General features: G+C 42.8%; 1 protein-coding gene across 5 annotated transcripts in view; it reads right to left on the reverse strand.

Annotated features, from left to right (window-relative positions):
* WDFY2 (WD repeat and FYVE domain containing 2) overlaps positions 1 to 23,663 on the reverse strand; it is a 171,802-nt gene that overhangs the window by 26,211 nt on the left and 121,928 nt on the right. For all 5 annotated transcript variants that reach the window (XM_068526395.1, XM_068526398.1, XM_068526399.1 and 2 more), the window contains exons 5-7: positions 20,698 to 20,848; positions 13,976 to 14,088; positions 728 to 854 (exon numbers count right to left, since the gene is read on the reverse strand). In XM_068526395.1, coding sequence (XP_068382496.1) covers positions 728 to 854; positions 13,976 to 14,088; positions 20,698 to 20,848 — 391 coding nt within the window. The remainder of the gene's footprint in view (positions 1 to 727; positions 855 to 13,975; positions 14,089 to 20,697; positions 20,849 to 23,663) is intronic.

Here is a 23,663-nt window from a genome sequence, read left to right on the forward strand (position 1 = left end):
TCCAAGGAAGCACAAAGCTTTCTCTGCTCGTCCCCTCAGTCTCTTGAAATCCTCTCCTTCAGGAAGAAGAGCCTGATACTAATCAAGGCGAGTACTCAGTAAATATCTGGGGAAGTACAACATGTACTGGGTGAGGATATTATCTCTCCCCTTTTCCTTAAGCTGCCAGGAATCTTGAAACCACATTTGAACTCAATTTATAGAAATTCTGTAGGCCTTCATAGCTTATATTCTGAAGCTCTTTTTTCTCTTACTCTCAAATTTTTACTCTTATAGTCTTCCCTGGTTCTCTTTTTTACCTTTTATTTCTTTGCTGCCATTATTTTATTTTGTGGTTTTTGTAAGCACTCTCAAATCCTCTGTGGATTAAAATGGGGTATAAATAAATAAACATACTTATGTACAGATATAAATCAAAGTGGCCATTATTTGCGTTCCTGTCATGTTATCCCCAGGCTAAGCTCCTGCCACAAAGACTGGCCCGCATGCCTTTGTTCCAGCTTTCAGCCAGGAATATTTTCCCAGAGTTCTTCATAAAAGCACCAGCAGGGAATTCCCTGGTGGTCCAGTGGTTAGGACTTGGTGCTTTCACTGCCGAAGGCACGGGTTCGAGCCCTGGTGGGGGAACTAAGATCCCACACACCCCACAGTGCAGCCAAAAATAAAAAATAAATAAATTAAAAAAATAAATGATAAATTAAAAAAATGAAAGTACCAGCAGCCTTACTTATGTCCTTGGAGCTCGATGGCTGTTCCTTTTCTCCCACCGATGTCCCACATGATGACGGAGTGGTCGGAGCTCCCCGAGAACAACATCCGCTGGACGGGGTCCCAACAGAGGGCAGTCACCCCACCTGAGAGAACAGACACAGCTGGCCATTAGTCACAAAGTGACAACATTATTCACCAATAACTTGTGAGAGCAGAGGAGTTCGGCTCTAGCGCAATTCCTGGCACAAAACAAACTTTTGTGGAAAGAACAAATAAGTCCCCAAAGAGAAAAAAATAGGCTCCAAGAATAAAAGTCCCACCCTTTATGCATTTTTCCCCAAAATTTAATGTACCATAAAATCAATTACTGTAAAGACCAAAGGGGAATGAAAAAGGCAATTAATTGACCTTCAAAAAATAGACATAGCTCTAAGAACAGAAAATACCGCACCGTTTGGAAATATTGACCATAGTATTTAAGCCCTGTCTACCTCTCACCCCGACAGCAGGTGAGCAGTAAACGGGGCTTTAAAAAAGCTCAGTTAGATTTATTTTATTCCTGAATACAGGTGTTGATAGACAACAATATCAGAATTTAAAATTTATTTTCTCTCTCTGGGAATTTAAATTTATAGATTCTGGGAAAATTACTTACATCCTCAAGTGTCAGTTTCCTCAACTGTAAATTGGGGATGATGAGATTCTGGGAAAATTACATCCTCAAGTGTCAGTTTCCTCAACTGTAAACTGGGGATGACGGTAATACGATGATACCACTGAGGATAATATCAGCCTAGCCACTACCCACTTCACAGGGTTACAGTGAGCGTGACTGGACCAATTACCCGGGACCACTCTGTAAACTGTGGTGTGCAGTACAGATGGTTATTAGCACCACTCCAGTGGTGCGGCTATAAAATATTATGACAGATTTTCTTCCCTGGCAGTCCCATCATAAATCAAACTTCTTGTGTACTGAGAACAATAGTAGCTTTTTATGTATAAGATGAGCACAAAGCTTATGAATACTTAAGAATATGAGAAATACTCATTTTTTACTCATTTTTATTGAAAAATATTATATTCTGAAAAGAACATACAAGTTGCTTCTTATTTGTTGGAATCCGACATTTTTCTTCTTTAGATCATCAATTTGTTCTAATGAAGTACTGCACTTTAAAAGCTTTTAGGAAAGTTTCTCTCATATAATGCCTCAGAAGATATTTTTTCAAGATCAAAAGGAAAAAAAAACCCTGCTATCCTGGATTATGCTTAATAGCTTCTCCCTATACCTGCACAACATTCTGCGTGTATATATTCCTGTCCCTGTAAGAATACACACCACTTCCCCCAGTGCACCTGTGCTGACCACCCCCTGCAGCTCCCATCTCCTCTTCCCTCCCCCGCTCCCACCCCAAAACAAGCACAGGGCCAGCAGCAAACAGGCTCTGGTGGTACCTGTTGAATGAACGAAAGAGCAGATGAATGAAGACACAAAGATCGCTTTTTCATCCACAAATCTCATTATTTGGAACTCCTCTGTTACACTTACTTAGCCTTTCAAAGCTAAATATTTTCTCTTTCTGTATAACTCATCTTCTCTCCCTGTTATTAAACTTCATGTACCCATCCCCCGCCCCTTAACCTTCCTTCAGTATCTGAGAATGTAATGCTTCAGGATATGCATTCCATCGTGCAAAATGTTTATTCCCACACAGTACTAGAATGACTCACTTTGTTAAATATCTGTGACAGAGTCAGCTAATTGTTTACTGAAATTCATGTTCCCTCTTCTTGTATATACAGCGCTCCCTGGAAAGTTGCTTCCTACAGGGGCCACATTAACTGGCCCCTCTTGCAACTAGGGGGCATGTGACCAGTTCTCAGCAAGGGAACCCAGAAAGTACGCGGAAGTCATATGCATCCCTCCCAGGCCGAGGCAGTTAAGATGTTCCTTTTCCACTTTCTCTTTATACTTCCTCCTGGAGGACTCCAAGACGCCAGGACACAGAGACATTCTAGAAGGAGCCTGGGACCCTGAATCGCCACATGGAAAAGAACAGGAACATTTGCACTGGATTGTTACATGCATGAGAAAAAAGCCTTTGCATTAAGCCACTGAAATGTTGAAAGTTATTTGTTAGAGCAGTACCATTACCTACTACAATGCCATAGAATTACTAGAATATTATAATAAGGCTGGTCCAAGAGGAAGGCGAGAGTCACCCAAAGCTTCAAAAATGTCAGACAAGTGAAAAGAAGTTATTAGTTTAGACAGTTAATATTGATGCCTAATACTTAAACAGAATTAGAGAGAACCCTGGTTGGAAAACTGTTACATTAGCCTCCAAAGCAATCCACTATAAACTGAATTGGTTTTTCCCTTGAAATGTATCTAGAATCTAAGCACTTCTCACCATCTCCACTGCTACCATCCTTGTATGAGCGACAATTAAAATTCTTGCCTAGAAAATTAAAAAGTATGACACACATTTTGTTGTAAAGGCTCTGGGGAAAAAAGCACTCTCATAACATTGTCGATGAGGATGCAAACCAGTAACATGGGGAAGGCCACATCCAACAAAACTACGTATGCACTTGGCTCTCAACCCAGCCATCTCACTTCCAGGAATTTATCTTGAAGATACTGTCCCTGCTCCCATCAAATACACCAAAATACACACTCTATTCATCTCAGCATGGTTTGAAATAGCAAAACATTGGGAACAACTTAAATGCTCATATAAGAGAGTGGGCGAATAAACTATGGTACATTCACAGAGTACTATGCAGCTATGAAAAAGAATGGAGAAGACCTACTGGATGGCTATGACATGATTTCCAGGATATACCGTAAAGGGAAGAAGGCAAAGCGCAAAAGAATATCTACATTATGCTACCTCTCATCTAAGAAAAAAGGGTAGATGAGAAATTACTGAGATTTGTTAACTACAGCAGGTGTGTGGGAGAGGCTGGGGAATGGGAATGGAGAAGTGATGAAGGAGAGACACTTTTTATTGTGTTTTTTTGGTTTGGTTTTGAGTTTTGGAATAATGTTAATATTTCACATACTTGAAAACAAGTAAAAAATAAAAACTAGGAGTGTGTGTGTGTGTGTGTGCGTGCGTGCGTGTGTGTGTGTTGCTGAGGGGGAGGGGGAAGGAGAACCCAAAATGGAATATGAACAGAAACAAGTGAACCTAGCCATATTACAAATAAGTGGTACAACCTCACTGAAGGGGGTTAGGGGAAGAATTGACAAAATTAACTATGAAAAATGGTAATAAGGCCAAATATAAAAAGATTTGTATACAAATATAGTACTCTAGTTAGTTTGTCAGATATATGATAAGAAACAGAATATTTACATAGTTTCAACGTTTCAAAGTATTTCCTCACAACATACTGATGTATTACAAAGGGTGATTACAATGGAGAAACCTGGCAGACACCATCTTAACCAAGCGATCAAAGTTAGCAGCACCAGTAAGAGGACAAATCAGTATCATGTGCCTTCTGATATGATGCACTGAGAAGGCATATCGTCACTTTTGTTTTATTCTTATAAAAATTTAAACATAAGGAAGCATCAGACAAACTCAAATGGAGACTTTCTACAGGGGAAGGACAGTCAGGCTAGTACTCAAAAATGTCAAGGTTGGGACTTCCCAGGTGGTCCAGTGGTTGAGACTTCCCCTTCCAATGCAGGGGGCAAGGGTTCGATCCCTAATCAGGGAGCTAAGATCCCACATGCCCCGGGGCCAAAAAACCAAAACATAAAACAGAAGCAATATTGTGACATATTCAATAAAGACTTTAAAAATGGTCCACATCAAAAAAAAATCTTTAAAAAAAGAATGTCCTGGTCATGAAAGCACAAAAAGACTGAAGAACTGTTCCAGGTTAAGGGAACTAAGGAGACGTTATCACCAAACGCGGGGTGTAGTCGTGGGTTGGATTCTGAACCAGAAAAAGGATATTAGTGTGATAACCGGAGAAATGTGACTAACATCTACGGATTAAAGAACAGTGTTGTATCAAAATTTCCTGATTTTTGATATTTGTACTGTAATTTTCAAAGATGTTAACATGTGGGGAATAGGGGTGAAGGATGCATGGGACTCTCAGCACTATTTTGCACCTTCTTTAAATTCTGAAATTATTATACTAGCCTCATACAATGTTTCCTGCTTCCACTCCTGTCCCTGTTGTCTATTCTCCACCAAAGTGATCACTGAAGAACACAAAGCAGATGATGACACCCCTTGCTTAAATCACCCCTGTGGTTTCCCATCCCATTCAGAGTAAAACCCACAGTTCTCTCCAGGCCCTTTGTGATCTGGCTTCTGCCACTATAGGGGCTTCCCTCTCTCTCCTCCTCCACCTTACTAACTCTGCTCCAGTCAGCTGGACTTCCCAAAGTTCCTAGAACAGGCCAGGTTCATTCCTACTTCTGGGTCTTTGCATTTTGTTGCCTCTGCCTGTGACTTTCTTCCCCTAGATTATCACTGGCTTGTTCCCTCACAAATGCCACGTCCTCAGAGACCTCCCTTGACCACTCTTACCACTTTCCTCCTTATGGTATTTCTCTTCAGAGCATTGCCTACTGTCCCAACAGAATATAAGTTCTAGGAGGGCCAGGGCTTTGGCTTTTTCCCACAGGATCCCCAGGATCTAGAATTCTGCCTGGCTTACAGTAGGCATTCAATAACCAAATGATTGAACGAAGGAGGAAGTACATGAATGACTGTCCTTTGCCTGTTCTTATTAGGACATGAAACAGGCACATGACATCTCTTTTCCTGGCTGACCAGTGTTGTCTGTGTGCTGATCTTCATCTATTCCACTACTCATACCTGTTAAGTCAGGGAATGCTCATCTCAAGGAGAAGCTTTGGAGATGGTCTTGCTTGACTGGTTAAGGATTAGGGGGATAGAAAAGAGAAAGATGACAAATATATGATTTCTCCTATTTAACATGTGTTTGTGTCCCCCCCAAATTCATATTCATATTCAATATTTGGAGGTGATTAGGTCACAGGGGCAGAGACCTCATGAATGGGATTAGTGCCCTTATGAAAGAGGCCCCAGAGAGCTCCCTCACCCACTCTGCTATGTGAGGTTATAGCAAGAAGACAGCCATCTAGAAACCAGGAAGTGGGTTCTCACCAGACACTGAATCTGCCAGTGCTTTGATCTTGGACTTCCCAGACTCCAGACCTGTGATAAATAAATATCTGTTGTTTATAAGCCACCCAGTCTATGGTATTCTGTTATGGCAGCCAGAATGGACTAAGACACCATGTGAAATGGGTGGCTCAGGTTCTTTAAAACATCATGTTAGATTTAAATAATGGTGGGCACTGGTAAAAAGAATGGTTAGAAAGACTTATTTAACTTTAAAGACTTAATTGGATGGGCTGTTCATCCTGTCCAAATAAACATGGAGATACTTAAATAGGGTTTTCTATGTGCCAAGTGATAGATACCATTCAGCTCCTCCTAACTAATACACACCAACATCTACCAGCACTACACCACGAGAAACAGGCCCTCTGGCCTTTGTTGGTGACTATGGGATAAGGATGGTTTATGATGAAGAAATGGGAAGTTGATATATGGTATCAGAAGTGCAAAGGCTCTGGAACCAGATTCTAGGCTCAAATGACAGCTCTACCCTTATTAGGTATATGACCTTGAGCAAGTTATTTAAGACTTTGAGCCTCAGAAGTCTCATCCATAAAAGAGGGATGATAATAGTTTTGTTAAGATTAAATGAGTGAATATACATAAGCACATAGAACAGTGCCTTGTGCATGGGAAACACTCAATAAACGTGAGCTATGATTATAGTGCAGGAGACCTCACCTGGACCATCTCTGTGACACTGTTTTTTGTTGAGTCAGCCTAAGGCAGTGACCAGCGCGTTCCCATGCTATCTCAACCATCATACGATCAACTAAAGTTTTAGAAACAAGATCCACCTCTAGTTTTTGCACATCACATCAGGCTGTAAGGAGCCAGAGCTGGGAAGGGGAGTTCTCGGTAACACAGAGTCAGGAAGAGAGAAGAGATAACCAGGTTAAAGCAAGTCAGGGCATATTCATCAGACTCTCCCAGGGCTCAGACTGCTATACCACAGGCTTCAGGAAGAGTGGGAAAGATGGAAGGAAAAGCTGCAAGACAGGAAACAGGATGGGACTGGGGAGGCAAAAAAATCACCCTGTGGTCCCATCCCAGTTCTACGTAAATGACCTAACAACGGGGTCTCTATTGGAGGCTGGCTTATAAATTGTAAATCACAGCATTCATTTCAAGTCAGTTCAACAAGCAGCTACTGAGCATCTTCTATATGGCAGGCACTGTGCTAAGCTCTGTGGATATATTCAAAACAAATAAGACTCAGACCAACACCAACACAAATATACAATGTTAGTTCTGGGAACGAGAAGGACACGCACGTTGTGTTTGGTGGAGCCATTCTCTCACAAGACGTGGTTGCTCCCTCTGCCTGGAGCGCCAGACCTACCTTTTATCCCCCAGGTAACTTTTTCTCCCTCTTCAAGGTGCAGCTCAGGTGCCCTCTCCTGCAGGAAGCCTTCCCTCCAACACCCCCAATCTAGGTGAGGCTCCTGCCTCTGCCCCTGTCTGTCTATAAAGGTCACCATCACTCACTGGATCCAACTTTGCTGGATTATAAATCTGTCCCCACTGTAGACTTCAGGCTCCGTATCTTTGTATTCAAGCACAGTGCACAGAGCTGGGTGCACCAGAGGTGCTCAGTGTTATGTTTACTCACCTGGCCCGTTAATTGAATGGCAAAGAAGCGCGGGAGGACAATATAGGAGAGCAATAAGCCATCACAGCAGAGGCTTTGGCAGACACGGAGGGGCACAGAGGGGTGGGGCGGGGAGCCTCTTCCTTCTGAGGCGACTGCTGCCTCTGGCAGCTTCCTGATGGGCAGCAGAGTCCTTTCCACGCGACGCCCCTGGCGGCAGGGAGAGTCAGCCACCTCGCGGGGCAGTGCAGACACAAGGCTCCCCGCTCTCCGTCTACACCCAGGCCGTCCTCCTCGCCCTGCATGACCCATAACCAGGATGTAGAATGAGAGCCAGGGCTGCGATGGTTGTGGGTTTCCGGCGTTTATGATATTTTAATTGACAAAAATCATTTATTCCATCTCGTCCTTCACTCCAGCTTTCTGCTCCAGAGCTTTCCCTCATGGTTTCATTATATGCCTCTCCCTGCCTTGGCCCTCCACAATATAACCGACAGAATCACTTTTAACATAAATGAATTCATTCTTAAAAGTCAAGGTTTTATCTATACTATTTTATACTCTCATAAATGGAATTTTTAAGGCCTGCATAATATCCCAAAGCATGGATGTACCTTATTTCACTTACTGTTAGGTTTTTTAACTTTTAACTATTATACGTATTGCTAGGATGAACATTTTTATACATAAAACTTTATTCACATTTCTGATTTGGTTAGAAGAGTTTCCCAACCGTGGAACCAGATAAGAGTATAAACAGTTTTAGAAATTTCATACATGTTACCAAATGCTCAGTGAGCTAATTTCTGGAGACTTTTACAACATATCTTGCAAAAGCTGAAGACTAGGTGGAGGGTCACAAAGTCAGGGCTGGAAAGTGCCGGCTCTGTCTCCACCAGTGCGACCTGGCATCTCACCACGCACCTCCCACCACACGTGCAGGGTGAGGGTGTACAGGCAAATGCGGCCAGAGGAGAGGCAGCCAAGGAAGCCCTCAGACCACGAAGCCTCTTGAATAGAGTATGTAACCTTTCAGTTACTGCATTTTGCTCCAGGTTTAAGTGATGAGTGTTTCTGGAAAGGTAAACGTGCTCTGTCTCTAGGCTACACCCTCCTCCTGAGACCCACAGCGCGACATCCAGCTGACTCCTTGCCGCCTCCTCAAGGGGGCCTCTTGGTCAAGTTCAGTTTAAAGCACCACGACATTCTCTCGCAAACCTGCTGTTATTTTCAGTAAATGGCATCACCGTCCACCCAAATGTTCCAGACAGAAACGTGGAAGCCACTCCTGCTTCAACCAATCATCAAGCGCTGCTGACTCTTCATCTCCTAAACAGACCCTGAACCCCTCCTCTACTCTCCACACCCGCTGCTGTTCTCCCGGTCCAGACAGGAGTCCCCTTTTCCAGGGACTCCGGCAGTAGCTTCCTTCTAAAAGGCCTCCTGACATCCATTCTCGTCCCCACTCAGTCCACCACCCGCTGCTACCACGATTCGTTACAACGGAAAGCACGTTACCACCCCCTCAACTCCACCACTGGCTTCCCACTGCCTGAGAACAATGTCCACCCGAAGTTCTTCTCGTTGCCTGGAAGGTCAACCTGTATCCCTCACCCCTGGCTCTCCACACAGGCCACTGGACTCCATGCACACTTATCCACTCCAGGCTTCAAACCTGCTTCATACACCCGGGGTCTGGAATGTTCTCACCACCTGGGTAACTCCTCAGTCTTCTTAAGGTGTTGTTTAAACACCACTTTCTTAGAAGCCCCCCTTTAACTCTCTGGACAAGAAGCCCTCTTGTTAACTGCTCCCAAAGAAGCCCATGCGTGGCCTCGGGGCTTCACAACACTTGTTACACGCATAATATTTCCAATTGTTGCTTTAATTCCATGAGTGGGATTTGAACAGGGCAAGGACTAGGCTGATTTCATTCACCGATGAGTGGCAGCACTCATCACATGGAGAGCCAATGACCTGACAGACTCTTGATGAAAATCCACATCTATTAGATGTGAAAGCCTCCACTGTAAACAAAAATTAAGCTTTCAGCTTAATGATCTGAACTTGCATATTTGCACTAAACTGTGCCTGTCCTTGTTTTCATTATTTTTATTATAGCTACACTGTTACTTTCAATACTTCTCCTAACAGTCAATGAACAAGTCTGTATTTAATTTTCCGTTAAGTAGTATGCTTTGGGAGGTTCACATTCAAGCCCTCCTATTTCCAATATGTTAATACTAACCAAAAAAATTCTTAGAAGAAAAAAAAAAGATTTTATTGATACTATTAGTTTCCAGTGGTCAAAATCCGATATTTTTCCCCTTTGTTCAAATCAGCATATGACATTTTGGCAGAAATGTATTCTAATTTCTGCAGAAATTATCAAAGAACTATGATATTTGGCATTTAGCTCCAGAAATAAAACCAGCAGAGGGAGCATAAGAACATAAAATTAATTTTCTAAATCTCCATGGATTAGTAAATGCCATGTTTTGGCCTCTGGGTATGGCTATTAGACAGATTCCATCACTAACTCACATTTTTATATGACCTTCTGTACTGTAACAGAGAGTGATGGGTGAATGGCTGACTCCGTACACATACTGAAGACTTGTCTGCTGTTGAGTTTGGATCTGGAGTGATTAGATCCCGAAGATCACTCTTTAATGGATCTGGGTTCATCTTAAGGTCTTTGTTTGGGGGGTAAGGGAGTGAGGAGGTTAGAACCAACCCTCCACTCACAGCCCCTTTCTCCAGAATTGTGTCTGGCCGACTTTGGGACCTCCCAGGGCCCAGATGGACTTACTGCATAGGAAGAGCTCAACAATGTTGAATCATTGTGGAATCTCTCAGCTGCCCTTGTTCTAGCTTTAAATGAATGACCTGTGCTGTAGCCAGACTGGAGATGGGTAGATACTACTGTCTAGGAATAATAACAAATTAGATAGGTGACCTGCTACATTTATTTGCCTTCATGTTAGATAACAACCTTCCTGGGCTACGTCCTGTCTTCCTCAAAGATATTTCATGATGAAATCATGTGAGAATATTCTACATTCTTTCAGAAAGGTAAGATACAATATCAGGTAGTATTTTATATTGGAACTAATCCGGAAGACATGAAATCCTTGGGCCACCCCTGGCTCACCTCACAGCAGTAAGAAGCAGCTACTTACCCCTTTCCTGATCCGGAGGCAGCAGTACAGAACTCGGAAAATTCGTATTGGTGCTCTGGGCAACGTCTGACTTCTAAAGAGCCAGAAGGTCGAGCTGAAAGCCACCTCTGCCTCAACCAAATCTGGGAACTCTCCAGCCTGTCACGGCCTCTAAAATTTTACCGCAGGTCTATCCACTCCCCGCTCTCCCATCACCATAGCCACGCTGCGAGGGACAGTTTCCTACTAGCTCTCCCATCACACTCTCTACTCTACTACCAGAGCAATCTTTTAAAATCCGATCAGGTTAACTTCTTTGCTTAAAACTCTTTCACCGTTTTTTCCTGATGTCAGGATAATGCTCTCAGTGATCTGAACTGACTCTCACTTCCTTTCTGGCTGACACCCGCTCCCCCCACCCATACTCAGTATTCCAGCCAAAAAGAGTTACTAGGCGCTCCCAAGAGAGCCACGCTTTTTGCAAATTCCCAGGCCTTGGAATACACTGGTTTGTTCTGCCTGCCCTGCTCTCCCCACTTCTCTTTCATGAACTCAACACTTACTCCTCCGCCACAATCTTAGGTCAAAGTCACATCTTCCCCCCCACCCCGGGGGGAGACCTTCCCTGACAACTCCCACTCCCATCCCAGCATCGCGCCCGCTCCGTGTTCTCGGACATGCTTGGTGCTGGTCCCCTGGGTCCCAGACGCTCCTCCACACCCCCCGGCCCCCAGGCACTATAATTACTGTTTAGCTTCTGTCTCGCTCACTGGCCTGTGAGGAATCTGAGGACCATGACGATGCCTTTTCTTTCTGTGACTGGGGTAGTGGCCGAGGTCGACCAGGGAGAAGAGCCCAGGAGGTGAAGAGACGAGGGTCCCAGGCAGAACCCACCAAGACGACCCCAAAGGAGAGGAGGAAGAGAAGTCAGAGACTTCAACGCGGGAGGAAGTGTGTTACAGGAGCCGATCGAGGGCAGTCACAGCAGGAAGGAATGGCCGCAATGTAAAACGCTACCAAGAGCTTAAACAGGACAGAGTTGAAAACATGTCCACTGGATTTAGCTACCAGCAGGCCACTGGCCACCTCGGGGAGGGCAGGGTGAGAGGAGTGATAGAGACAAGCCAAATTGCAGGTGGCGGGAAAGCCAACGGGAGGGAAGAAGGCGAAGCAGCTGGGAAAATGATACTTTTTTAAGAAGCGTTGCTGACTGCTACAACGTGAAGGTATTATGCTAGGTGAAATAAACCAGGCACAGAACAGCAAGTACTGCACAGTTCCCCTCATACGCAGTGCACAGAGACAGAAAGCAGAATGGTGGCTGCCAGGGGCTGCAGGGAGTGGGTTTCATGGGCACAGAGTTTCTGTTTTGCAAGATGAAGAATGTTCTGGAGATGGATGGTGGTGATCAGTGCACAACAATGTGAATGTACTTAATGCCACTGAATTGAACACAAAAATGGTCAAAATCATCAATTTTAGGTTGTGTACATTTTACTGCAATTGAAAAACAAAGGAAAAAAGCGGCACTGCTGTTAAGAAAATAAGATGGGATCAGAGGGGTTTTGTTTATTTTTTAACAGAGGCAAGAAACTCAGCATGTTAGGAACTTGAGAAGAGTTGGTCCAAAGGGAGAACAAAAGATTAACTTTCCACGTGGAGACCCCGAGGAGGATGAGTCTGGGGCCAAGGACAGCACGAGGCGGGAGGGCAAGTGATGCGGGGAAAGCGAAGGAAAAGCTTGCTTTCTGGGGAGGGAAGATGGGGTGGCCAAGAAATAAACATTTTTAAAAAGCTTCTATCTGATAACCTCTGTTTTTCTTTGAAGGAGGCCTGGGGAGAGTGGGGAGGGTCTGCAAAAGCTGCTGAGGGACGGAGAGAAGGAACATACTGTGTACGAAGGACTGAGAGCCGGGTTACGGGAGGGGCTGTGAGGCAACTCCTGAGTCTGGACTGGAATGACAACTGCACTGGGGACGATGAGCGGAGGCTCATGCCGTGACCCCAAAGCTGAGTGCAGACTCCGCGGCTGAGCGCGCAGGAGAGACGCGGGTACTCTGAACCACAGGTGAAATTTACCAACAAGGAGGAACAAGGGCGCCTGAGCTGAGAATGCTGGAAAACGCGTGGCTGAAGTGATGGGGAGGAAGGGAAGATGGGGCAGAGACGCTGGGCAGTGAGGGATCAAGGGAAGGACTCCTCAACAAGGGCAAGAACAAGTGCAGGTGGAGTTAAGGGCTTAGGGAAGCCAAGGATTAGGAGACTGAAGTCAGCAGTGAAACAGTCCTGACGTGAGATAGTTTCAGGTCCCCACCAGGCCAGGCTTGGTCAGAGTGTAGGTGGCTAAAAAGAGAAATCCAATCAGGAAAGACCTGGGTTCTATCCACAGGGGAGGTTTCTATGTGCTTTTCCTCCCTCCGGTGTAGATAATTAAGATGATCTTTTATGAATCTTTCCCCTGGATTCAATTTTCTCTTTATTGCATTGCTCTTTTCCCCTTTAGGAAATCCCTTATGAGCTAGGTACTATCCCATTTTACATCCTCATTCACCTACTTTTGTTCTTATATGACGTCTAAACTCAATACTAACCTTGTTCTATACTGAATCATGGGCTGGTAAACTGCAGAAGACACAAAAGCCCATTAAGAACCAGGAAAACAGTCAGTTATTCATTCTCCAGGGTCAACATCTCATGTTAAAAATACTAGCAAAAAATTAGTCATCATCATTTACTCAAGTCTTTCAAAGGTTAAGTGTGGATACAGTCTATCACCTTGCTTAAATGACCTTGAGCAGACCAGTAACATAAAGGGGGCCTTGAAAAGAGCCCCAGAGGAAGGAAAACTAAAGAGGAACTTGTACCTTTTTATGTAGGCTAGCTACCCACAACAAATCTATTTTTCATTTCATTTGTCTTGGAAGTAGGAGTCTGTCTTACATACCATTTTCTCGCTCCAAGGATGGCAAGGACAGACCGAGGCAGCTGTCCTTCTGTCCAACTGTTTGTGCAGTGGCCACACAGCCTCAAACAATGTCTCATTAACATATGCCAACAAGGGCTTTCTCCAGAGTGACATGACAAAGACCAAATCACCACCATTTTTGAAATAGACTGTTTGCTCTTTTGTTTGACTGATGGAGAAAATTTCTGACATTGTATCTTACTGAACCATTCTGAAATCAGTCACACGTATCACGTGTATCTTTGCACAAGCCCAGATTGTACCTCATCACTTTCACACCACATCATGTGAACATCAGAACATGCAGCAGGCGATAGGTCACTGTGAGAGCAGCACATGGAGGGTCTGCTTTCAATCCCACCTGTATGTCCTCTGAATGTTGTGACCAGGGTGCAGTTTTCTTGCTCCAGTTTGAGGATGGTTACTTGGCCTGAGTGGTCACCAATAAACACATGCCGGGTTTCAACATCAAATCTATCATGTAAGCATTAAGGATCGTTTCTCAAAAGTGAGTGGATGGTTTACCCCCCTCTCTCCACACACACACCAGAAAAAGCATAAATGTCAAAGAAATGTGCAAATCTCACGGGAGGAGAACTTGAATATAATGCTGAAAGACACAAAAAGTGGACATAACAAAATGAAAGACATTACTTACTGGATGGTAAGACTCAACATGATAAACATGTCAATTTTCACAACATGAATTTATGAATTTAATATAATCCCTATAAAAGTATCAACATGTGTTTTTTTTTCCTACAGTTAGGTATGTTCATTCTAAAGTTCACATAGAAAAATAAATAAGCAAGAACAGCCAGGAATACTCTGAAAATGAGAGTAATACGGTATTGTGATGGGGGAGGTTAGCCCTACCAGATATTAAAACATGTTTTAAAGTCTCTTTAATTGAAAGTGTGGTGCTTAAATAGACAAACAGACCAATGGAACAGAAAAGAAAGTCTAGAAATAGGCCCAAAAGCATGCAGAAGTTTAGTACATATCTGATAAAGGTGGCTTTTCAAATGAATAAGGAAAAGAAGGGCAAAAAGAAAAGTTGGCACAAACTGAACCAGTCATTTGGAAAACTAAAACAGGATTTGTACTTCACTTTATACCAGGATGAACTCCAATGTAAAAAATGAAAAATGTAAGTTCTAGATGGGAGAGTTCTTTTATAACCTTGGAGTGGAAAAAGCTACGACTCAAATACACAAACAACAAACAAATGCCATAAGCAAAGCACAACAAATTGGAAAAAATATTTGCAACTGATGTCACAAAAGGCCCGAATACCTAATATAAAAACAGCAATCAAGAAGATTACAAACCTAATAAAAAACAGGCAAGATACATGAATGGATAGTTCAAGAAATGACAATGGTGCTTTGCAAAAAAAAAAAAAAAAAAAAATTAACCTAGCAGGCTATCCTTTGAAAGACTGCTATTACAAGATTGGCATGGCGTCTGGGAACTTGGATTTCAGGAGGGTTCCCACCATTAACAGACAAAAGTGGCTGACTGTGCCTTAACTGTACAAACAATATGGTTTATGCCAAACACCTGCTTTCCTTCTGGGAGTCTGGTTTTCTTTTTTTTTTCTTTTGGTCACGCCACGTGGCATGTGGGAATCTTAGTTCCCTGACCAGGGATCGAAACCGTGCCCCCTGCAGTGGAAGCACGGAATCTTAGGCACTGGACCACCAGGGAAGTCCTCCTTATGGGAGTCTGGAATTTCGGTACATGCCGGAAGAGGGTGCCTGTGTGACCAGTCAGTCTCCAGTAACTACCCAAGGCCCTGAGTCTCTAGTGAGCTTCCCTGGTTGGTAATGCCTAGCAATCCTACTTGTAGACATCTAACCCAGAGGCACAATGGCCAAAATACAAATTGACACATGCCTGAAGCTATTCACTCCGTATTACAGTAAGAGCTAAAGTTTGAAAACAACCCAAAAGTCCATCAAAAGAGGACTTATTAACTATGATACATCCATGCAAAAGAATACTACACAGCTGGGAAATTTGACATGGAGTAATTTCCAGGATATATTATTTTATATATATATATTTTTTAAATAGAGACTTAGATGTTACAGCCTTAATAGCCTTCTGTTAACTTTATATTTATTATTATTTTTAAAAAATTTTGGCTGCACCCCACGGTGTGTGCGATCTTAGTTCCCCAACCAGGGATAGAACCTGCACCCCCTGCACTGGAAGCACCGAGTCCTAACCACTGGACCCCCAGGGAAGTCCCTCCAGGATAAATTATTAAGTGTGGGGGGGGAAAGCCAAGGTTTATGAAAGTTTATATGCTACACTACCTTCGTGTAAGAAAGAGGGAAACATAAATATAAGTGTGTGTGTGTGCTTATATTTACAAAAGGAAGCACTTTGATAAATCAAGATTGATCAAAAATGGCTGCCAATGGAAAAGTGAGAAATAAGCTGAGGGGACAGGGGTGGTAGTGAGACTTCTCTCTCATTACATTGTTTCCATTATGGAATCTTATAATTATGTTACATGTGAAAAATACTCATAAATTTTTTTAAATCCCCTAAATTGACAACAAAGTAAAGTGAATAAACCTACTGTCAACTTGCTGATATAACCACAGAGTTAAAAGAATTATTTCAAGTGACTTTAAAACACAGCATTTTGACTATACATTCTTGGTAGAATATATTCTCAGGACAAAGAAAGCTGCAAAAAAAATCTAAAATCTTATTCAGTAGTCTTGCTATTATAATATTGCTATTACTATTTAAAACAACTTAAATATACCATGGGATAAAGCAAATAAGGAATTATGCTGATGTTTAGGAACAAAGGTTTTTAGCCCAAAAGAATCAAGTACAAAAATGAAGTAAAAACTCTATAATGTTAAATTTGAATTAGAAATATTATGTGAACTAATCATTTATTTTCTTTTTTAAAATACACATACATATATTTGCTAGCTGTCTCTGAATACTATTCCTCACTAAGAGAAATGGCTGATTCCGGCACTGGGACAGGAAGGTACCAGATGAGCTTAAGACATGTCGTGTCAAAAAGCAAAGACGCTATCAAAGGCTAGTGGGGCTGTATCAAAAAGACATAGGAGCAAATACGATGTGGCTCTTACTGGCCAAAGATGGGACAATATGAGCGTCAAAAAAAAGGGGGGGCAATTTACTGAAATATACTGAATATATTATTAAAAAACAAAACCCTAAGAGTTTATAATAATGCTCAAAGCCAGAGTGATTGGCATTTAGTATGATATGAGGAAATATGAAAATCAGGATAATCTTAATAGCTTTTCAGTACTCTTTCCACGAATAGGAATAGATAGAAGAGAATGCTTGGTGGAAAGGCATTTGACTATATAGGGTGACATCTTGGAAATATCTCCAACAGGAATAATTTCTTAAAATGAAGAGTACCTGAATTAGTTTTGTGGAAGCATGAAAAATGTGACCAAAACTTGGTCAAATGACAGACTGAAAGGTGAGGCTAGGTAAAGTATCCACAAAAATAAAGACCAGCAATTGAAGTGGGGAAGGAAAACAGTTCTATTTCCTACATCAACCTGCCATGGGACCTTTGGGAAATACCTCCGTTCTGCTATATCTAGTTGTGCAGAGGGCTAGCTCAAAGATTTTAATACCCAAGTTCTAATCCTGGTTCTGCCAGGTAACAGTCATGTGACCTCGAGAAGGTTTCTTAATCTTTTTGAGCCTCTCTGAGGCTTTTCTTTTTTTTTCACACACACACACTGTATTTTACTTTTACAAGAGACAAATACACTGACACCAAGCATTGTACATGGATGACCACAACACAAGCAACAATGATTGCAATTACCAAACACGAAACACACTCATACTATGTCATAATATTGACATTCAGTCTGGTAATCCTCCACTGTAACAGCTCCTTTACTTTGCAGTGAAAATTGATTTGTATAGTCTTTGAGGCTTTTCTATACGTGAAAATTGAGAATTAGGTCTTTATTTTTTTTTTTTTAAGTTAATAGCTACTTTATTTATTTATTTATTTTTAGCTGTGTTGGGTCTTCGTTTCGTGCGAGGGCTTTCTCTAGTTGCGGCAAGCGGGGGCCACTCTTCATCGCAGTGCGCGGGCCTCTCACTATCGCGGCCCCTCCCGTTGCGGGGCACAGGCTCCAGACGCGCAGGCTCAGCAGTTGGGGCTCACGGGCCCAGTTGCTCCACGGCATGTGGGATCTTCCCAGACCAGGGCTCGAACCCGTGTCCCCTGCATTGGCAGGCAGATTCTCAACCACTGCGCCACCAGGGAAGCCCGGTCTTTATGTTTTGATAGTGAACAAAGTAACATTATGTAGAAGCACTATGTAAACTCTCAGGGACTGCAAATGTAAGATATTCTCTTCTTTTTCCTCACCTTCACTTCCTCATTACTGTTGTTGTTGTTAACATGATAGTTCACTTAATATTTGAAGCATCAGATCTTTAGCCAAAGCAACAAAGATTTTGAGGTGATTCCGAAATTGATAATTCAACTTGTGAACTAGTCAGTCTCTGTCATCCTTTATTTCTCTACTTGAATTTTGGTTACTTTCATTGCTTATTTACTTCTCTGCTAAGAGGCCTGAAAGAAGAGGAAAAAGGGTGATGTCAATCTGACTTATTCTATCACTTGTTGGCTTGACTATTTGAGGTGTAGATGGGAGAGAATTAATCCGTCTGTAGAAAACTCTTATGTACACCACCAGTGCCCACTATGAAGAGAAATAGGGGTCATAATATTATTCTGAACATTTTATGTCATTTTAACAGATCTTCTTCCTTTCCTTATCACTAAAAAACTGAAAAACCAAAAAAACCAAAAAACCGAAAACCGGTAAGTACAGAAGGTGGCAGAAAGAAGAGGAGGGGTGAGGTGATGGAGGAGGGGTCCCATGAAAAAAGCATGTTTAAAAACTGGATTTTAACGTGAACCCCAACGCTGTATGGGTTGCCTGTTAACAATCTATGCATCAGGCAGCTCCCAGAAAAAACCCTGCAGCCTTGGGAAAGTTGCGTGGGTCTCGGCTGCAAAAGCAGTGCTGTTATGCATCAGCATGCGGCACTGGGAAAATACCAGGCAGACAGATGCTCCCAGGTGCAAGGGCCGGCACTGTGGCTCCAGAATTGGAGCTAAGGAGGCAGAGAGGGTAGAGGTGAGGGCGTCTTCTGGAAGGGCCTCTCTGTCTGCAGTATTGCAGCTGCCTTCCACCTTAATAGCAAGGTTCGGCTGGATGGTAATTTGCACTGGGGAAGGAAGCCTGAGGCTTTCACTACACACAAAAGTTTCTGATAGCCAATCACATGATTTTTTTCTGCTTGGTAAACCACATGGCAAGAAGAGTCGAAAAATGAAGATGACTTTTGGAGATGCCGGAAGAGAGGAGTCAAAGACTATAAGAGTCAGAACAAGTTTAATTCTGTGTATTTGTGGGGGTTTTTGATTTTTGTTTTCATTTTCAGATCGTTTAAAAAGTAAACTTCTTAAGGGCAAGATCTGTATTTTTTTCTATACTCCTTGGTTTGGTTAGGTGATACAGAAGATACATCACTAGGCTTGGCTAGTGATATAGAAGCCAGCATGTTAAGAACAAATTTTACTGATGCCATTAGTTCTGTTCTCAGAGGGATAATGCAGTATAATGGGAAAAACCAGCAGTCCAAGGCAGAAGACCTGGGTTCTGGTGGTGATTTTCCTACATACCAGCTGGGTGGCTGCAGATAGGCACGTGACCCTCTCTGGGCTTCAGCTGGCTCACCTGTAAATGAGAAATTGGATGGATGATCTCTAAGGGAGATCCAATTCTAACACTACAAGAAATCATTCATCTATTGGCAGGAGAGTGTTCATGTATTTCGATTCAAGAATTATGCTTGTCTGAACTGGCTTTTAGAAAGTAAACTTTGGAGTTTCTTTCTTTAACCACCCTCTCAAAGATAAGTTGATCTTGATTTCCATTCCTTGTCACCCTTGCTTCTGGTCTTCTTGGTAACATGCCACTTTTACAGCCTTCCATATGGCCATTCTCAGTTTCTTCACCTTGCCCTTCCAGTTGGAAAATAAGAGTGACATTAGCCTAAACACACACACACACACACACACACACACACACACACACACACACAACTACTGCCACATGTCTTCAAGGCAACAGCAAGGTGCAATACTTTGTCAGATGGTTGCAAATCACTAAACAGGCATATAAATACTAGATGAAAATCTGAAAGCAAGTCTTACTGTTTCATCCTGTTTTTGCAGACAAGTGATCTGTTTATAACTATTTCCTCATCTGTCAGAAGGTGGAGAGATTCTACGCTTTTTAAAGAAGAAACTCAGGGCCCTTTACTCCTTACAGTGGTGGCATCACCAATACAGGCTTCTCACTTGTCAGGCCTGTGTTCACTGGAGCCCAGGGGGCTGGATGTGAGGATTACCCAGCATTGGCAGCTGTTCACACATGGACCCTGGAGACTTGAGAGATAAGAGTTAATATCGTTCTACACATCCTGGAAAAGTCTGGTACCTGGAACAAAGACCGTGCGTAGCATTACTGCGTAGATCCCAGTCAGCCTACTCTGGTCCCGGCATGGCGGCCTCTCAATAAATATTCTTAAAATGAATAGGAATCCTGTGGTTCTTCTGCCAGGCACCAAAACGGGAATGTTCCCAACCTTAATACCTATGTGTAAACTATTTCTGTTCAAAAACAAAAGACTGTATTTCAGTGACGGTTTTATCTCCATGTTCCATAATTCTTTCTGACAGCTGAGGCTCACAAATCTGGGCTGTGTACTGTCTAGATGTCAGACTTTGTATCACAGCAGACCCACAACCTGCTCGGCAGTAACTTATTTCAGGTGAAATTACTTTACTCCACCTACGCGAGGACCCTTGATGATTTATGTGTTAGGAAAGTTTACAAGCATCTTAATCAGTAGGGCAGCTAGCAAATAAAACAAGAAACTTTCAAGTTGCACATACCCAAAATGTTCATGAAAGAAAGAAGTCAACAGCTAAGTTCCCACCAAGGGATTTTGTCCAGCAAAGGATACTGCAGGCCTGAGGCCACAGCACTGGTGCGATAACCTCCCAGGCGTTGCCCACTCTCAGAGCAGTGCCAGGCAAACTGCTTGTCCTGTCCCGTGCTCAGGACCCACTCCAGCTCCAGGACAAACAGGATCATCGTCACTCTGCTCTGATGCGCTAAAAGCCAAGAGACAAGAAAACAACCCATAAAGCATCCTAAGAGAGGCCGGTAAAGCATGGTCCACAGAGGTGCATCATTCTCTCCTCCGCACCCCAGAGTAAGCTGAACAGTAGATAACCATTACAAACAAGGGCTAGAGCAGTGGTTCTCATCAGGGGGACAGGCATGCCCCTGGAGAAGACCACATCCGCGTTTCCGTAAGAAAATTTTCCCGGGAAAATTTTCCCTGGCGGTCCCGTGGTTAAGATTCCATGCTTCCAATGCAGGGGGTGTGGCTTCGATCCCTGGTTGGGGAATTAAGATCCCACATGCCACGTGGCGTGGCCCAAAAATAAATAAATAAATTAATTAATTAATTTAAAAAAAAAAAAGAAAAGAAAATTTTCCTAACACCCAAAGGGCCTGGACCACCTCTCTCAGACATGTTAGAACTGCTGGACTAGAGAAAGGCAGATCAGTGTGACTACGAAACACATTAGGAACAATGTTCTGCTAATAAACTCACTGGCGTCTGTTTATTTAAGCTTTAAAAAAAAGCAAAGAGCATTACTGTTCTCCTTTTGATGAAGGCTGGCTTTTAAACCCACAACAAAGTTCTAGATGAATTTTCTGTGAGAAATCAAATGCTTGGAGCTTGGAGAGGAGGGCAGAATTATTCCCAAGTGCCATATTAAAAAGAATGGAATATCCCTTACGTCAAAGCATACATAATGAGATAATGAGAGCAAATTTCCCAGGGTTGCTTATATACAAGGACAACACCATCACGGAAGTACTGCGTCACACAATTTCAGAGTTAGAAGAATTATTCATGTCATCTACTCCATCTCCCTACTTTACATGTGGGCAAACTGAGGCACGATCGAGTTGAGTAGTTTGGCCAAGGTCTCATGGCTTCTCAATTACCAAATAAAATCAGTAAAATATTCGCTTTCTTCCTCTTACACAGTTCCAGGGGGAGAGGTATAGGGGGTCCACGGCCACTGAACAGAGCTGACTGGAATAAACAAAGATTGATATCCCGGAACTTGGACCCACTGGGCTCTGTGCCCAGGAGCTGGCAGCCTGGTGGGCGAGAGGAGACTCATCCTGTGTGTGACGAGGTGACAGAGAAGACATCAGCTTCCCATTTGGATCATGAAAATGGGATTGGACATGGATGGATCAATGCAGCTCTATCAGCAATAACAGCATCACTGCCAATTTCTGAGTGTCTAACAAGGGCCAGGTACTTAAAGATACTGTCTTACTTAGTCGTTGTAATGACTCTGCAAAGCTGGGTGGTTTCCTCCTTTTACAGACACAACCCGGCCTTGCCAAGATGGCGCTTCTAGACTGGTTACCAAACAATACAGTCAGAACCATAGTGAATACCTCCGGGACAGACATTTCACCAAATGCCTGATGTTTTAAGATCCGATATTTGAAGCTTGGAGAATCTAAAGGGATTTAGAAGGGGTATAGAAACAATAATACTGTTAACAACTCTACACAGTATCTGCCTTTCAGAGAATCGGCCACCATCAAGATCAAAACGTTGTCTTAAACTAAAAGATGGGACTTCCTGGAGAAACTTCTGAAGATCTTGTCATGTCTGTATCATCAAATGCCCAATTTAAGTTCCACCAATGGTGGAATAAATCGAACTCTCTAATGGTTCACTTTCAACTGTACCCACGTCTATTGCAGGCAGAAAGTGGTCCCCAGCGCTTCGCTCCCTTTTCTCATGAAGGGGCCTTTGATCTTCTTTCTGTTACCTTGTAAGTCCAAGGGGATGACAGTAGCCCAGAAGATAAGGGGGTTTACAGCCCTCTGAGCTGCCAGAGGAGGAGACGGAGGCTCAAAAATGTTACGTGACTTGCTCAAAGCTACATAATCAATGAGTGGTGAGGCTAGAATTAAAACCCTAGTCTCTCTGCCAAAGTTGGTTCTCTTTCTCTGTCAGGCCACCTATGACTACTGAAAAGACAAACAAAAACAAACAAAAAACAAACCCTAAAAGTCAAAGCACATACTCTTTCTAAGGTGACAGAATTTTCTTATTCGAAAAGAAACCCTTTGAAGATACATATGTATTGTTAAGCTTCAGGAACCTGGGCTTGAAGCCTGGCTGCACTTCTTAAATAGGAGCCATGATCTTGATCTTAGGGAGGAAGCATCCAGTTTCTCACAATTAAGTACAGTTGACTCTTGAACAATGCACATTTGAACGTGTGGGTCCACTTATACGCAGATGTTTTTCAACAGTAAATACTACAGTACTACACGATCCGAGGTTGGTTGAATCCGCGGATGTGGAGGAACCGCGATACGGAAGAACCGCGGACACAGAGGCCCAACTATAAATTATACATGGATTATCCACTGTGGGGAGGGTTGGTACCCTTTACCCCCGCATTATTCAAGGGTCAACTGTATGATGTTAGCTATAGTTTTTTATAGATGTTTCTCTCTCAAGTTGAGGAAGTTCCCCTCTATTTGTAATTTGCTGAGAGTTTTTATCATGAATGGGTGTCAGATTTTATCAAATGCTTCTTCTGCATCAATTAATATGATCATATGATTTTTCTTCTTTAGTCTTTTGATGTGATGGATTACACTGATTTTCAAACGTTGAACCAGCTTTGCATATCTGGAATAAACCCCACTTGGTCATCGTGTATAATTCTTTTCATACATTGTTGGATTTGCTAGTATTTTTTTGAAGATTTTTACATCTAAGCTCATGAGAGATATTGGGTTGTAGTTTTCCTTTCTTGTAATGTCTTTGCCTGGTTTTGGTATCACTGACCTTTTAAAAAATGTTAATTG

The sequence above is a fragment of the Eschrichtius robustus genome, chromosome 18, assembly GCF_028021215.1.
Source record: "Eschrichtius robustus isolate mEscRob2 chromosome 18, mEscRob2.pri, whole genome shotgun sequence".
In the NCBI taxonomy this organism is placed as follows: Eukaryota; Metazoa; Chordata; class Mammalia; order Artiodactyla; family Eschrichtiidae; genus Eschrichtius; species Eschrichtius robustus.